This window comes from Seriola aureovittata, chromosome 15 (genome assembly GCF_021018895.1).
Source record: "Seriola aureovittata isolate HTS-2021-v1 ecotype China chromosome 15, ASM2101889v1, whole genome shotgun sequence".
NCBI lineage: Eukaryota > Metazoa > Chordata > Actinopteri > Carangiformes > Carangidae > Seriola > Seriola aureovittata.
This window is the reverse complement of record NC_079378.1, coordinates 6,820,384-6,836,714: the sequence shown is the minus strand read 5'-3', so window position 1 is coordinate 6,836,714 and position 16,331 is coordinate 6,820,384. Positions and strand designations below refer to the sequence as shown.

Genomic DNA, 16,331 nt, shown 5'->3' with positions numbered 1-16,331 from the left:
CTTCAAACCTGAACCAAACCCACAGTCAGCAAAATTCAGCTGCAATATGCAGATTACACCGCATTCCCCTGACTGTTTTTTTTTTTTTTTCTTATCTGTAGCTTCTGTGATCACTGATACTGGGGTTAATGCTGCAACACAACCTGAGGTCATTGTCGGGGATAAGTTTCTGTTGCTGTACACAGGGGGGTCTGGCAGCTGTCTGGGCTGAGCTACATACTAACACCTGCCTGTTTAATTTATGACAACACACCAGGCCTGTGTCAACCAGGCTTTGGTGAAGTGCAGTCATGAGCTGTTGAGAGCTTTAACTAAAGTCTTGGTCTATACCTATCGCTCTGTCAACACCACTATAACACTGCTCCTTTGTCACACGCACACAGCCAGCTGGCGACCACAGGCTCAAACACTTATATGGTGAAATGATCTGTAATGATTATTTTCATTGTCGATTAAGCTTTAGATTTGCAATTACCGGAATACCTGTTTAGAGAACATTAGAAAAAGATTTCTGTTTTCTGTTTAAACTGCATATTTGTTCCAATAACAGTGAAAAAAAAAAAAAAAAAAACATATATATATATATATATATATATATATATATATTTTTTTTTTTTTTTCACAATGATATAAAACAGAGAAAAACAACAAATTAAATAGAAAAACTATTAATCAATAACCAAAACTGTTTTATTCATTATTCATTTTCTGTCAGTCTAATTGATTAACTGGCTAATTTAAAGTCCAACAGTCATGAGTATGAGCACAAGAGGCCACGTGACCCTGTTTATAGGAGGATAGAATTTATTCTGGCATAATTTCAATAGGATAACCTGAGGCGATCCTGATCACACATCGTTATAGATTCATAAGCAGATGTGCTGGAAGTTTACGTGATTAACGACAGATAATCAAAGGAAGCTAAATTAAAAGTGATACCAGACCACACCAATCACAATAGGCCCAGCAGCGGTTGCCAGCTCAGCTTTAAAACCCCTAAAACTACATCAGCCCATTCAGTATTAAAACATCTTTCTGGCTACATCATGTATAGTTCCAGACAAAAATCTGTTCACCTCAGCAGGGCTTCAGATCACATGCCATCCAGTTAAACCGGGGATTAAACTTGCTTTCTGGTGGGCAAATGCCCCTCAATGCCCCCTGCTTGGAAAAAGAATTTATCCCATACTTTGTGTGGCTATTCAAAACTATTCCATAAATATTTGTTTGATGATAGGTTTAGAAGTAAACCAGTTTGAAACATAATCCTGGTTATCCTGTGCACCTAACAACACGCCCATCCCTGCTTTCTCCATCCTCCCACCCTGACCCACAACAAACTTTCCCAAAGGCCTCCTCAGCTTGGCTCGGCACAAAAAGACTGCAGTAAGTATCGCCCGAGGGGGTGTCGTCTTTCTAAGGAACTGCAAATTCAAGTATTGTAAATGTATCTCCCAACAATGGGGCTTTTTGTCAGACTGCAGTCACTGACGGTCCCTGATGCTAAGGAATGCACTTATCCCAGTGGAGTCGGTGAGGAGAAGTGCTCTGAGCTGTTTAATTGCGGGTAGGGATTTGCAATAGATGAGGTTCTTCTATTATGGGACATGTAAATATGACAAGAATTCTTCAGTAATAAGCAGGGAGGATAAGTCCTGGCAGGGAAAACAGCCACAGTGAAGCTTGTGTTCTACCACCTTCTTTGCATGGTCACAAAAAGCTACATGTAGCAGACGGTGTGAACAGGGGTGTGCAGAGACTTGGGTTTGTGTCAGATTTAGCTTGAGGGAATTGTGGGTAATTAAGGCTTTTGCCAGCGTTCATTCAATAAGAGAGCACAAGTATTAGTTACCTTTCACAGAAGGTGTGCAGGCAGGGCAGGACCTTGGGGTTGCGGTAGTGATCCAGGCAAATGCTGCAGACCAGAAACTGCTTGTCTATCTGACGGACCACAGGGCTGGTGCTCCCAGCCTCACGCTTCGCCATGGCAGAGGACATTTAAAGCCACGAACAACGACAGCAGTTAGCCTGCAGAGAGAGAAAAAGATAAAAGTGTGAATATTTGCCTATATATGCCTATAAAAGCTTTTCTGTTGAGTGTCACTTTCATTGCCGCTAAAGCTCAGCAAACTTCCCGCAGGAGGTACCAGGAACCAAAGTGAACAAAGCTGATTAACTCCTTGATTAGTATAAAAATGTCTCCATTGTTGTGGTGTTATTTCTAGGTTAATGCCAGACAAAGCCAGCTGAAGGAGAACTGTGTGAAACAGACACATGCACCAGCGCTGAGTGTAACAGAGAGGAGCAGATGTAGACAAACCTGAATCATCATGTGCCTAACTTGTTGAACATCACAGTTGAAAATAAAGGAGGCTAAAGGCTTCGTAACTAAACACTAAGTGCAGTCAGTAGTTAAAGACATGCCTTTTAATTACAGATCTAAAAAATAATGCATTAAAACAGGTTTTCCAGGCCACACAAGTCCTCAAATCCATACCAGGAATAATACACACTCCTGATGCACCGGACCTGTTGTGACAGTTACATCCACTTCACTCGTACACACGTGTGACTGAATGAATGTGCAGAATGTGCAGGGTAGTGTCTGTGTTTCCCTCTATTTGTGTTTGTCAGTCTGTCTATATTTGCTAGTCACTAGTGAGGTCTAGTTAATAGTTCAGTACCAGAGATTCTCAAGATCAAGCCACATGTGCTACCATAAAATATAGAATTCAACATGAGTAAAATAATTGGGTTTTTTTTCTTAATCTATGTACATACACATAGATTTACATTATATATATAATTTTTTGTATAATTACATATAAAGTTTGTTGTCTTTAGACATATGAGCCTGTATACAAATAACTGATCTAGCAGTTCTATTTAGTTTCAGCGTGTATTAAAGGACCTGTGCATCCGTTTGTGAGTGATGGTATGTTATAATCCTGCATTATAATTTTTCTGGTTTGGCACTGTTTTGTTTAAATTTGGATAATACATCAGTGTATGGAATTGTTTAAAGGTCCCATATTGTATAAAGTGAAATGTCCATGTGTTTTTTGATTAGAAAGCAGGTCTAGGTTCTATATTAATACTGTGAAAGTGTCAAGGTCCAACGAGAAACACAAACAGCCTGTATTCAGAAACTAAGCCTTAAAACTTGCAGCCAGCACTTCTGTAACTTTGTGATGTCACAACAAAGCAGTCATCGCTCTCAGCCGTGACCCAAGCCCATTCCACCCTTGACGCAACATCCAAACTTGCAGGATTTGGTTTCTCTGACCGAAATCTGCTATATTTTTATTTGATCACTCAGAAAACAGTCAGCCAATCAGAAAAGAGGCTCAGAGCCTCTCCTCTGATTGGCCCATTGACCTGTTGTTGCTAGAGCTCCAGAGAGAAGCCTGAGAGAGGAGATGTTAAACTACATTCAGATGGTCTTCATCTTCTTATGGATATTAAAACTTCAAATAAAATGGAAAAGTGTAAATATGGGACCTTTAATAAGAACTGTATATTAAATGTTACCAAATATTTTCATGCTGGCTCTAATTCAAACTGCATTGAAAATACACATGTACATTTTAAATAACACACCTAATAAATTGCAATGCATGTCACTGACAGTTTATTTATTATTAATAGTGGCAAAACGGAAGAGCCCCATGCCTTACATAATCTCCTCCATTATGGAATTGCAGCTGCAAGGTATGGATATTCTGCCCAGCAACACACTTACACCACTTACACATTCATCAGCACAAGCCCCAACACATATGGCGTGACAATTACAGCAGTATGTTGAAGATGCTACTGCAGCATATTCCCATTGCTAACATGCATCTAGTGTGTGAATGTGAAATAAGACAGTGGAAAGATTAGGTGTTAGCAATGCAAAAATATCCAGTCTGAATAACAAAATGTGAGCATGCCATTTGCAACATTGGCTTTTTTGTGAGAGGTGACAAAAGGCCATCACAGTGTGTAGTTCTGAGATACACAGACCTGACCTGACCTCAGGCTTCAAATGGCACCTTTCCTGAACACTATGCATGCCATTTTTATCTGTGTTGCTAACTAGCTCAAGTAATGTAGTCCAGCCAAACGTTCTCAGTAGGTCAACACATGTATTATTCATGTTTCAGACACAGACATGTAGTCACACGCTCATATAACTGTAGGGATGAGTGGATAGTAGCGTGTGTTTCCAACAAACATACCTGGCCTTAAGATATACAGTAGTTATGAACATAAACACTTACATAAACAATAGCAAGGACACACACACTCAGGCACAAAAACACATACAAACACACTGATAATCATCATCCCCCACCAGACTCTCCCCCTGTCTGCGCATCTGTCACAGCTGGTTCTAATACGACACTCAATCCCCTATGTCCCATCTCTGCTCATGTCCAATTGTCACACACACACACACACACACACACACACACACACATACAGTACGTACACACACACATGATCAGGGTGGGTAAGAACCAGGCAGAATCTTTCCAGTCTTTGCAAAGAGGGTCCAGTGACACACAGTCTCTTGACTGGGAGGTTAAAGGTCACAATCACACGCTGGTTAGGGACAAGCAGGGTGTCTGATGGAAATGATCAGAGGCTAAATAGCTAATGTGTTGTCTACATCTAAATATGCATTGTTCTGAAGAAATCCTGCACGTAAAAGCGCCATTTCAAGAGTATCTGGTTGTCTCTGATGAAAAGAAGTTCGAATGTCTCTCCACATAATGTAGAATTAAAGAGCGATCAACCACAGGATGTTCTGTGTACTTCAGTAAAGTTCTCACACTTCCCTGCCATTCTCTGTCTGTGCTAGAACACACTGATACTAATATCATCATTCTGTGATGACGTCTGTCTAAATTTAGACACATGTATTAATGGGTAGGCGAGGGAATCAATGACAGCGAAACTAAAATAGGACCAGGGGTCTCAGAACTGCTGGAGAGTGATGTGGCTGGCGTCCGTTTATTTACTGCTGACTGTGTTTGAAAATACATTCTTTTTGGGTGGCCACAGTAATAATAAGATTCTGCATTAGAATAAATCCTCAAAATAAGAAGTATTTCTCAAAACACTGGGATGAAAAGAAAAGCACAAAAGCTTAAACCATCTGGTCAGTGTCAGTCACAGAAAATGGAAATTTGAACTTACAGTTTGACTGACACATGAAAGCTTTAAGAGTTTTACAAAGCACTTGTATGTTCTTAACAGTCCGGCTGATTGAAACATAACATGCATACATGATGCAACAACAGACACACGTGAGAGTCATGCATGCACATGAATTATGCATATGTATTCAGCCGACCGTGGTTCCAACTTCATTCATGGCTGCTTTAATTCCTAAGTGGGCCACAATGCTTAGTTTTTGAAGCTTTAAAGTAACCATGACCAGTTAACTGACAGGCTTGGCTAAATCAGAAGAGTGAGTGAAGACGTGCAGATGCGAAATTTAGCCTCTGCAGTTAAAAGCAGCAGGGTGGGATGAAGCCAAACCCAGGCAGGACTGCAGGAAGCTTCAAAAAGTGATGTATGAGCAGACACATCCTGCAGGGAGCTGTCAACTAATACCATCAAAATGAAAGGTGTTATAATTCTCCTGGCAATTATACACACAACAATAACAGCAGTAATGTTGCTGGTGACCTTAGCTTGAGTAATTCCCCGAACTCTCAGGATTACAGTGCTTGCAAGTGCGACTAACAGTGTATGTGTGTGTGTGTGTGTGTGTGTGTGTGTGTGTGTGTGTGTGTGTGTGTGTGTGTTTTAAGTGCATGATTGCAGCAGGTTCGCGTGTGACAAAAAGCTAACACCCGTGGAGTTCAAACACAAAGCGTCTATTCACTGCAGGCTTAACAGGACACAAAGTAATAGTATTCTTCCCCTCACTTTCTTTGTCTCATTCAGCTCTAAAACTCCTGCTCTTGCTTCACTGTACAACTGGATCCTCCCAGCTCATGTGTATCTCTTATAACACACACGTGGAAATGAAGTGGAGGGGGAAGAAGTGGAGTAGGAGAGACAGGAAATTAATCGTCGTTCTTCCCAGTTCAGCAGGAGGGCAGGGAGAAGGGACGGAGAGACAGACAGTTTCATCGGGAAAAGGAAAAGAACACAGTAAAAGTATCAGCCCATCTGCTCCCCGCTCACCGTCATGCACCTGTACAGCCCTGATGGATATGTGCCGACAGCCTGGACAAACTCACACACGTCACTATGGTGACAGCCGAGCTGATACTGTCAAAGTCATACATGCGCAGGTGTGCTGCATGAACATGAGGACAAACGCACACAGACATGACGGAGAGACTACCTACTGTCAGTAGAGAGGAGTAGATCAGTGTAGAACGCTCCATGGCAGAAATGTGTAAAGTCAGAGTAACACTGGAGAATCAGCACACGCCCTGACTCAAGCTCGCAGGCCCACCCCCCCACCCCCCCTCAGTCCTGCTGACCACTCTTCCTTTTCCCTTTTCCTTCTCTCGTTTTTTCTCCTTTTCCAATACAGCACACACAAACACACACACACACACACACACACACACACACACACACACAAACACACACACACACACAGGCACACTGAAAAAGGACTGAACAGGGACGACAACAGAGGGTGGGAGTGTAAATTGAAAGTCCCTCCTACTGTCAGTGCTGTTTGCAAGCATGAGCAGACTGGATACCCTCCTACTGCTGCGCTCTGATTGGCTGGGAAACTTAAACTGTGGAGTGGGGTTGCATCATGGGCCAACAATTCGTGCTGGCCAGAGGGGAGAGAGAGGTAGAGATTGAAACAGAAAAGAAGAAGGAAAGTCCAACTGTCAGAGCTGGAAAGACAATAACTTGAAACCGGGAGCATATTGCACGTCATGTCTCAATCTGGTGCCTCATTATGTGATTTGTGAAATGTTGTGCGCTCTGAAAAGCTTCGATGATCAGGCCCAGAAGCAGGTTTACTTCTCTAAACAGCAGCTGACGGGTGACGCTCATCCAAACAGTTGGATCATCTGGCCTCCAGTTACTGTTATGCAGAAATATATCATTTCTTAGCCAGCCAAGTACGCACATGCACATGCACACGCACACACACGCACACACGCAGGGCAGCCAAACAAAACACAGTTATATAATTCATGATACGTCACCTATAAAAGAAAAAAAACAAACTTCAAATGAGAATTTGGAACATATGCTTCTCCGTCAAGTATTATAGTATCAAATTACACATATGCAGGGATGAAGAAAAACCCTTAATACTGAAAAGGGGATTATCATTTTGAATTTGAAGTAAAATATCTCACCACGGGATAATTTTGCTCCCAATCTCTTAAACATGCTGTCCTTATGAAGTGCTCAAGAGTTTAATCTGGAGCAAGAGGTGACGATTTTCTGACAAAAACATCAATCTACAGTAAATCTGCGCGGATTGAGTCCAGTGGTCTCTCCTCCCTCGCTTCCGGCTCTGCGACCTCCACGCCCACACACACCTTTCCGAAATCCCATCAGCCTAATACTCACAGGCCACATCTACTATGGTGGGTTTAACAGGAAGTAAAGGATAAGAGATATGACAGATCAGTAGCTGTCTGCAGCGAATTTATTGAATCTCCCGTACAGATTATTGTGTTTTTTGTATTGCTGCAGCTTCTTAACAACTTCCACTGATTTCAGTAGGAGCCAGTGATCTTACACCTGTTAAACAAGTGAATCAAATGCATGCTGGACTTGACAGCAGTTACAAGATCTGCAGGCTTGTTCTTTCCAAACGAAATCAACTCCCACAAACATACTGCCGCTGGATAGAACAACCTAATCGGATGTCTTGTTTTCATGCTCCGCAGTAAGTAATTAGAGAAGTGGGGGGGGGGGGGGGCTATCTGACAAAACCAATATACAAAATGCTGCACTCCGGTGTGGGCAGCCTTTTGAGGGAGACTGCTGTCGTCCCTGCAGTGAGCGCTTGACAGTATTATTGCTTTAGCGTTGCGCTTTCTGCTGAAACGACAGTTTTATCAGAATATACAACTCCTGCAGTTATTAAAACTGGAGGAAGATGAACCACCAGTGGCAGCCACAGTGAGTCTCCTGAAACTATTCACGTAATGTAATGGGAGTATGCATGAAAAGACGATAGATAATGAGAAAACAAAAGTGTTTCATTACATATTCTCAGATATTACAAGGTTTATATCACTGTAGAAATTTCCCCCATTCCTTTCAATACGAATAATAATATGGTTATCATAGCAGGGAGGAGGAACTTTAGTGTGAGTCAAATGGTAGAAACAAACTCACTGCAGCTGTTGACTCTGTGTCTTCAACAACATAAAGAAACCGTTCTGCCCTGGGGTCAAGAGGCGGATCAATAACAGTAATGATGGTGATGATAGCGATGCTCATCCAACAAGAAAATCTACTACACCTACTTCAGGCAGTGAGTAAAGAATTATAGTTTCACAGAATCACATAGCTGCCATGTTGTTTTTTCAGGTCCTCCGGTGTAACACTTTTTATTCTGTGCCCTGTGGGAAGTCGCACACAGCGACAAATAATGTGAAAGTGAGTAACAAGGGTTTAAGGGTGCCGCTGTGCCTGCTCGCAGCCAGTAATGTGCCCACACTCAGCGCTGCACACCTGATGCCTTGTGTTTTAGGAGCTCTACTCCCTGCACAGCGTTGTACCCTCCTGCCTCCGTCTGCTGCGCTCTGAAACCTCGTGACCGCTGTCGGCAGAAAAAGTGAACTTGGAAAAGATGTGGAGGAAAAGAAAGAGAAGAAGGGGAAACAGACTCAAGAACATGACGAGAAGGAAAAGCGATGACGAGGAAGAGGAAAAGAGGACATACAGATAGTGTATATACACTACATTTAAACACACACACACACACACACACACACACACGTACACACACTGAATAACGAGAAGGCGCTTGTGTAACAGAGCATGATCCTGAGATCTTGGGTCTACCACGATGGCGTAGAGTCTGACAGCTCCAGGCCTGACACGATAACTCTATCTCCACAAACACACACACACACACACACACACACACACACACACACACACACACACACACACAAACACACACAGTCAGCTGTTTCAGTCTGAGTCACACTATAGCCCACCTCCCCCTTTCCTGCATTGCTGCTGAAATGACACCAATCACATACAAAAACACACACACACACACACCACACACACACACCTCACTCTGAGGGTTTAAACCATAATTTGGTCCTTATAACGATACAAATAAAACAACACACCCACAGCTAATAGATGTGTACGGACCAGCCTGTGTAACCCTCAGTTAGTATGCTCACCGAGCTTCCATTCTCCTGCACGGTTCAGTCTTAAGCCTCCACCATACATATACTTCTATATATAGAGCTATCACTTCTCATCCCCTTCACACCACTGGAAGGCACGTGCTCTGAGCTGCACACACACTGTGGAAAAGAGCAGGGATCCTCGGACGACCAGCATAGTAGTGACTCAGAAAGGCTCGAGAAGGATCCACATGCTAAACATTTGCATGATTTTGCACCTGGTTCCATAAAGCTCCGGTTCATGCGATGCATATTAGACATAGGAGTCTGATTTCATGTTTGTTTATACAGCATTAACATTGCACAACAGTGCAAACCGTATTCTCATGGTTACAGCATTTTTTAGAAGGTGTGATTATATTCAAAGTTATGAATGAAAAAAACCAAATAGGTGTAACTACTAACAAGGTTTGAGAATTATCAGCATGTGTGTCTCTGCTATTCTATACATAGATATGTAAACACACCATATGCCACACAGACACGGCAGGCCATTTGAGACTATGCACGTACCATTGTAACCAGGAGGCTTGTTATTGGCTGCTCAGAGTAAACCCGCAGTAAACACTACTGTACGTGCAAATCCCTGATTGATTGATGGGTTGAAACAAAAAAATGCAGTGGCAGTGACCCAGCTGTCGTTACACCACATCTGGCCTCAGGGAAAGCAGGTGTGTGAGCGTAAATGTGTGCCAAGAGCTCCACTTCACACAAACATCCTTTTGCCTTACATCCATATGAAACAGAATGAAAAAAAAAGAAAAGCACTCACTCAAGTGTCAGTATCATTCAAAAAAAGTTCCCTTGAAAGCATTCAACTGTAAACATACAAGTTATTGTTAGAGTCTCACACCTGCACCTGCCTTAAAATAGATGTAGTGTAAAAGTGTATAAAGAATGTGTCTCATAGAAAATAATATAAGAATTGATAATAATAAAAATTTGTAAAAGTCGTTGATCCATTTTAATCCTTTACACATCTGAAATAAACCACAAGTAAAATGTATTTCTGGGAACGCTGCAGTTTTAAAAGCATTATACCCCCCCCACACCCCCCCACCCCTCCCCACCCCCCACCCCTGCATTCACTCTGCTGCAAACAGAACTTCATCAAGAGATTCTTGACATGAATAACGTCAAGGCGAACATCAGAAGAGCAGCTCAACTCCACCGAGCCTCGAGAAATAGGATACACGGGGCGGCTCAGATACAGAGATACAGGCTCCATCTCTCAGAGTGCGCGATGCAAAGCACAGTCACATAATATCATAATGTCATCTTGATAACAGACCAAGTTTGGGGGGGAAAAATGGGCAAGCTGTTTTCTTTCTTTCTTGTTTGAAAGGAATTATGAATATCAAACACACTCACTTTGACATTGACATTCATTATTCCCGCATGTGTTTTACACAGAGAGTTTGTATGGCCGGTTAAAAGCCTGCAAAACATAGGTATAAGCAGAAGAAATGGGAAGATTATGATATTATGAATATCATAATCTTCTATATTAAATAATATTTTGAAGGGTAATACAATCAAAGGGAATATTATATCATGCACAGATTCTTCATCCACTTTCTTATTCCACCCGACCCTCTCCCTCTCCCAGCACAGAGACTTGTTTCAGTGAAGGCAGAGCATGTGCCACAGGGTAGGGGAGCTGATCCTGACATAATTTGTTTCTTTAAATAACTGTGGGAATAGACGCCCCGAGCTAAACATATATTAACATAAACAGCCAGTTCCGAGTCACATGGCATAACAGAACCAGACCGCAGTGATGTCTCAGGTATAGGTTGAAGTTGAACAGAGCTTCCATGTCTTTGTGTGCGTTTGAGTGTTTATCTGTTCTGGGTATGTGGGGAGTTTATATGTTTGTCATGATCTGAGCGAGGTCACAATGTGGTTTATGTAAGAGCCAAATATCCAGAAAACAAGCGCAGCAATCATAACGGAAGAAGACGAAGAAATAAAAAAGCCATGGGCATTTTGCTCCCATATCTTTCACATCACAGAAACACACACACACACACACACAACAAAATCAAACACAGTGATGGATGTCAGAGATGAAATATAGTTGTTATGTAACGTGACTTGGAGTTTTGGTTCTCACTTTGTGGTTGTAAGCAGCAGAATAGCTGCGCCTCAGTGTGAAAGCTGTTTTGTTTTCTTGTTGTTGTTTTTCTTAACTGCTCATTTTAAAAAGGCATAATGAAAAAAAAAAACCCTGTGGGTCCTCACATGGCGGAAATTCATTTACTTAAAGGGGATTAGAATTTCCATCAATTGTCCGTCATGCAGATAGGTCGGCGGATTTATGATTTGCACGTCTGTTAAACCTCTCCACATGAAGGAGGAAAAGTAGTTCTGCTGGACAAAATAACAGAAACTCCTTCCAGTAAAATGACCCTAGTTGAAACAACGCCTCTGTGAAACCATCTCGACACAAACTGAATAATAAAAGGCTTCACAAAGGTTTTTTTGTGTTTGCTTTTTTTTTTTTTTGCATTGGAATGTGCAAGTGCTTCTTTTTATCCGTAGAAATCCTACACTATACTGATCACACTTTGCTGATGCCAAATCCAACGCTGTTTGCCTTATAGTCTGTGAGACTGCTGCTACGTTTGGCAGGGCAGAAAAGCAGGGAAGCCTATCTGCTGACTAACACATTACAACACACACATTAATCATGTGCAGTCCTATGGCAAGGACGTCGTAGTGGATGACAAATGTCGAGGAGCGCTACCTCCTCCTCACTGTCCCGCACACAGCGGGGCCCGACTGATGTAAGCGCAGCTAAAATTATCAGCTCGCCTGATCTGAGCCAAGCTGGGCAGGAATGTGTCACAGGAACCGCCTGCATCAACATATTAACACACGGCTCGCACTTCAGCGCACACAGACACACAGGTGCACGCAGCTCTAGTGGCACATCATTATAACAAAAGCATGTCGACGGAACAAAAAAAAAAACAACAAGCACATCAGGATTTCTTCCAAACACAGATACTGACAGAATTCAGTTAGAGGGCTGCATCTGCAACACGGTGACAGGGTGTGTTTTTGATTTTTAATTACACAAGTTTGATTGAAGCTGATTACAAGTGGATTTATGGTTTTAATTAGACCTCGAAATAGCGCAATCATTAATCCACAGTGAATGGCTACATCGCAAGTTTTCTGTTCATCTAAGCTCATCTGACCATGTATTTCTAAATACGCTGCTTTCATAACACTGACCCAAATTTTGCCAACTTAACCAATACTACTCACTATTTGTTTTTACCACCACAGACTCACCAAAGCTTTTTTTTCTCTGGTTCCTATATTTACCCTATAGGAGAAGATGGTATACAGCAAGGAGAATTTACAGTTATTATTATTTTTCAATACAGAAACATTCAGTGCAAATTCAAACGTCTAAACGTTTGGTTTCCATACTGTACAGGGCCTATAGCTGACAGAGTGTCAGTCCTTCAAGAAGTAATGAACCAACTCATGACTGGTTCAAGGATTATTATCAAGACAGTGACCACAGGAACATGAGTACTTCATTGTTTTAACACATCAACGAGTGTAACTAGTCTATCCTTCAGTTGTATTCATATAGAACAACAGACTCACCTCTCCACTGTTAAAGAGATTTAAAAAAAAAAAAATGCCAGTGCCATACAATGCAGATTGATTTGCTGAATATCTTCTTCGTTTGACCCTCTGATCAGAACTTATAATGAACTGAAGCATCACTACACAACTCTCTGTATTAATATAAAGGTTAGAATTGCAAGCCTACATTGAAAGCAAGCAGTCATCTTCTGGAATCAAGGATTGCGTGACAAGCACAGTGGAAAAAGACAAGTTAAAATAAAAGTGCAAAACACACCATATATTGAAGAATAAACTGAGCCCATGTGAAATGATCTTGTATTGTTGGCTATAAGAAATCTGCCCCTTTCCTGGTGCACTGTATTGAGATGTTTAGTTAGATGTGAAACCTCTCTCATATGACAGTAAAATGGACCAAACTGACTAAAATTGCAGTGTTTTACAGCAGTTTCATATCCTGTTATAAATATAATGCTCAGGAAATGGCATAATATGGTCAGTGCTATTACTGAGACCCCCTGAGGGATCTGTCTAAATATATCCAACATGACATGACTGCATCTCTCAGCTCAGTCACTAAGCTTTCACCACATGGCTCCCACCCCCCCAACAATGCAAAGTAAATACGGTTGAATATGCTTTTGAAAACTTATATGTCCTTTAACCACAGCACAAATATGCGCTCACTCTTATTCCACACATTAATGCTGTACGTGTGCGCACATCTGAGCATGTACAGTCACTTATTTTCAATCCAAACAAGGGACAGATACTAACCGTGCCCGTGGAATCTGTTATCCAGCCAATTATCGACTAAAACATCATATTTTTTGTCCAAAAAAGAAAAAAAATAGTTTGGGCTTAGAATACACATCAAAGTGAACATGAAAAACATAAAACATAAGCTGCATATTATTCGAAAACCTCTGGTGTAAAATATAACGCACATAGAAACTGACACTAGAGCATATAACCCAGTAATCGTTAATATCACTTCCACATGACTGTTATCCATCAGAAAAAGTGATAGCTGAGCTCCAGCATGCCTGTTGGAGAAGCTGGAGCTGGATGTTTAAAAAAAAAAAAAATCAATAAAAACTGAACTAAAATAAAAAAGGTCATTTAAGCTGAATTAGCCATCACAGCTTTTACATCAGAGGGTAATAACAATTAGCCTGACCAGATTCTTACAGAAGTCCCAGCTAAAGCTGTCACATCTCTCAGGGGAAGCCCTCTAGCTTTGAGAGTTTAATCAAAAATGTTCTCTTCTTCTTAAAACTTTGAATTAATGAGTTTGAGCTGTACTTGTTTGCTTCTGTGCCAAAGGACCCTCTCCTCTCCACCCCCCCCCCCCCCCCCCCCCCCCCCCCCCCCCCCCGATGTGTGCATATAAAAGCTGCATCAAAAGCATTTACATAAAGTTAGACTTGCACAAACATTTTCTTGACCTTGCGGAGTGGAAGAAAGTCTGTTGCTGTTACCCATGGCAACACAATCACCTTAGAGCATCACACCTTTAAAACGCACACATAAACACACACACACACACACACACACACACACACACGTACAGGCTACAACAGTCACAACTTACAGGGATATCAGCTGCTGTCACGTCACTGGTCGTGGTGCTTTTAACTACTCTAGTGTATTAATAGAATACAGAAATGGCTCCACGTCTTTCCTTGTACAGATCGCTGCACTGATTCAGCATCAGCATAAAAAACCTCCACATTAGCAAGTCAGAGGGGTGCATATGACAGTTATGACGCCAATGAGGCAGAAAATGCAGCAGTTACAGTAGTGGCCACCGCTCAGTTAATCATTCAGTGTTTTTTCACCGTTAAGTTTACATCCCTCCTCGTCTGACTCTCGCCCCCTCCCATGCAGCTCCAGTGACATTCCTCCCATGCCAGCTGGACATTCCAGTCTCCACTTCCCCCACAGCGACCAGAGGTGCCCCAGGATCACTATTTCAACCTTTTAGAAAATGTCCTCATACAACATCCCGGCTTTTCTGCTCTTACATGTACGAGAGTGCAAACCTCTGTCGTAGCCCTCCACTGAGCCTCAACTGTGTCATGTTGGAGTTCCGTTCAAAGAATCATGCTTAAGGTCAAAGTAATGTTCTGCTCCCAGCATCATCAACTGTATCTTGGTAGAGTTTAGATTGAGCCCAATGTGAGGAACTGAAATCCATTTCAGACACTTAGCGGAGGCAAACAATCTTGTTTTAAGCTTTTAAGAGTTTTGTAGAGTTTGTTAAATCCGTGTAATGCATGTAATCTGAAATTGTAAAAAACAGACCAAACATGGAGACATAGGGTTGTCACCTGACTGTAGTGGTGAGACATAGCACCATTTATAATAAAAATTACAGTGAACAATATCAAATTGATGCATGCTGAATGATATTCAAAAAAAACAAAACAATGGTTTTTGTTGCATGTTTAAATTTCTTCAATAAAAAAAGGTCTTATCTGAGTTATTACATCATCCATGCAAACAATATTCATTGTCAAGCCACACATTCATATTCCTAGTGTCTCCCAGTCTGTGTTCACACCAGAATATCACCAAACCACCTATCCAGCACAGATAGCTCCATTCATCTATAATCAGAGTCAGGCCAGCTTCACAAAAAGGGGTCTCACATACACACGGGAAATATTTATCAGGTTATGCTGCACAGCACAAACCCATCACAGGCCAGCAAATGGCCTGCAGCATTATTCTGCATACAGCCAACATAGGGTGTCAGCATCCGCCAGCTGGAGGGAGGTGAGGGAGACGTGAGAGAAGGGAAAGGGGCGCACCATCCAACCAAGGGGAGGAAGGTGTAGTATGGAAATAGTGGAGGATGAAGGAATGAGCGCCGGCACATAGTAAAAGGGGGGTGTGGGGTGTGGGGTGGGATGAAAGAGCGGGGATGAGAGCAGGCGTCGTAGAGAAAGATTCACTTACAGCAGGTTCGTGACAGATGAAAGAGGAGGTGCGAGGAAGTTTCAGCACGTTCTCCTCCAGTGGAAGCGATATCCGTCCACAAAACCCGACATCGCCACAGCAAAAAGCACCTCATGCAGGGAGTCAAGGGAGGCAGGCAAGAACAGGGCGTGTGTGTATGTGTGTGTGTGTGTGTGTATGTGTGTGATCAGGATCTGGCTTTAACGCATGTATGTGTGTGCTAGCGGGAGGGAAAGTGACTGAGGGACACAGAGAGAGAGAGAGCGAGAGAGAGAGCGACTCTTAGGAGGCAAGAGATACAGAGATTGTACAAGCTGACTGGCTGGTGTGAAAATGGGAGGGGGCTGGATTGTCCAATAGCGTGGGAGATGAGCAGAGTGAAGGGGATATGGC

General features: G+C 42.2%; 1 protein-coding gene across 5 annotated transcripts in view; it reads right to left on the bottom strand.

Annotated features, from left to right (window-relative positions):
• The window catches only part of trim3b (tripartite motif containing 3b), a 43,957-nt gene that overhangs the window by 23,179 nt on the left and 4,447 nt on the right, over positions 1 to 16,331 (bottom strand). For 2 of the 5 annotated variants that reach the window (XM_056397926.1, XM_056397931.1), the window contains exons 1-2: positions 6,354 to 6,488; positions 1,853 to 2,028 (exon numbers count right to left, since the gene is read on the bottom strand). In XM_056397926.1, the coding sequence (XP_056253901.1) occupies positions 1,853 to 1,998 (146 nt within the window). In that variant the 5' untranslated portion in view covers positions 1,999 to 2,028; positions 6,354 to 6,488. Of the gene's footprint in view, positions 1 to 1,852; positions 2,029 to 6,349; positions 6,489 to 15,938; positions 16,163 to 16,331 lie in introns of those variants that run through there. The other 3 variants (XM_056397928.1, XM_056397930.1, XM_056397929.1) reach the window with 3 other exon arrangements.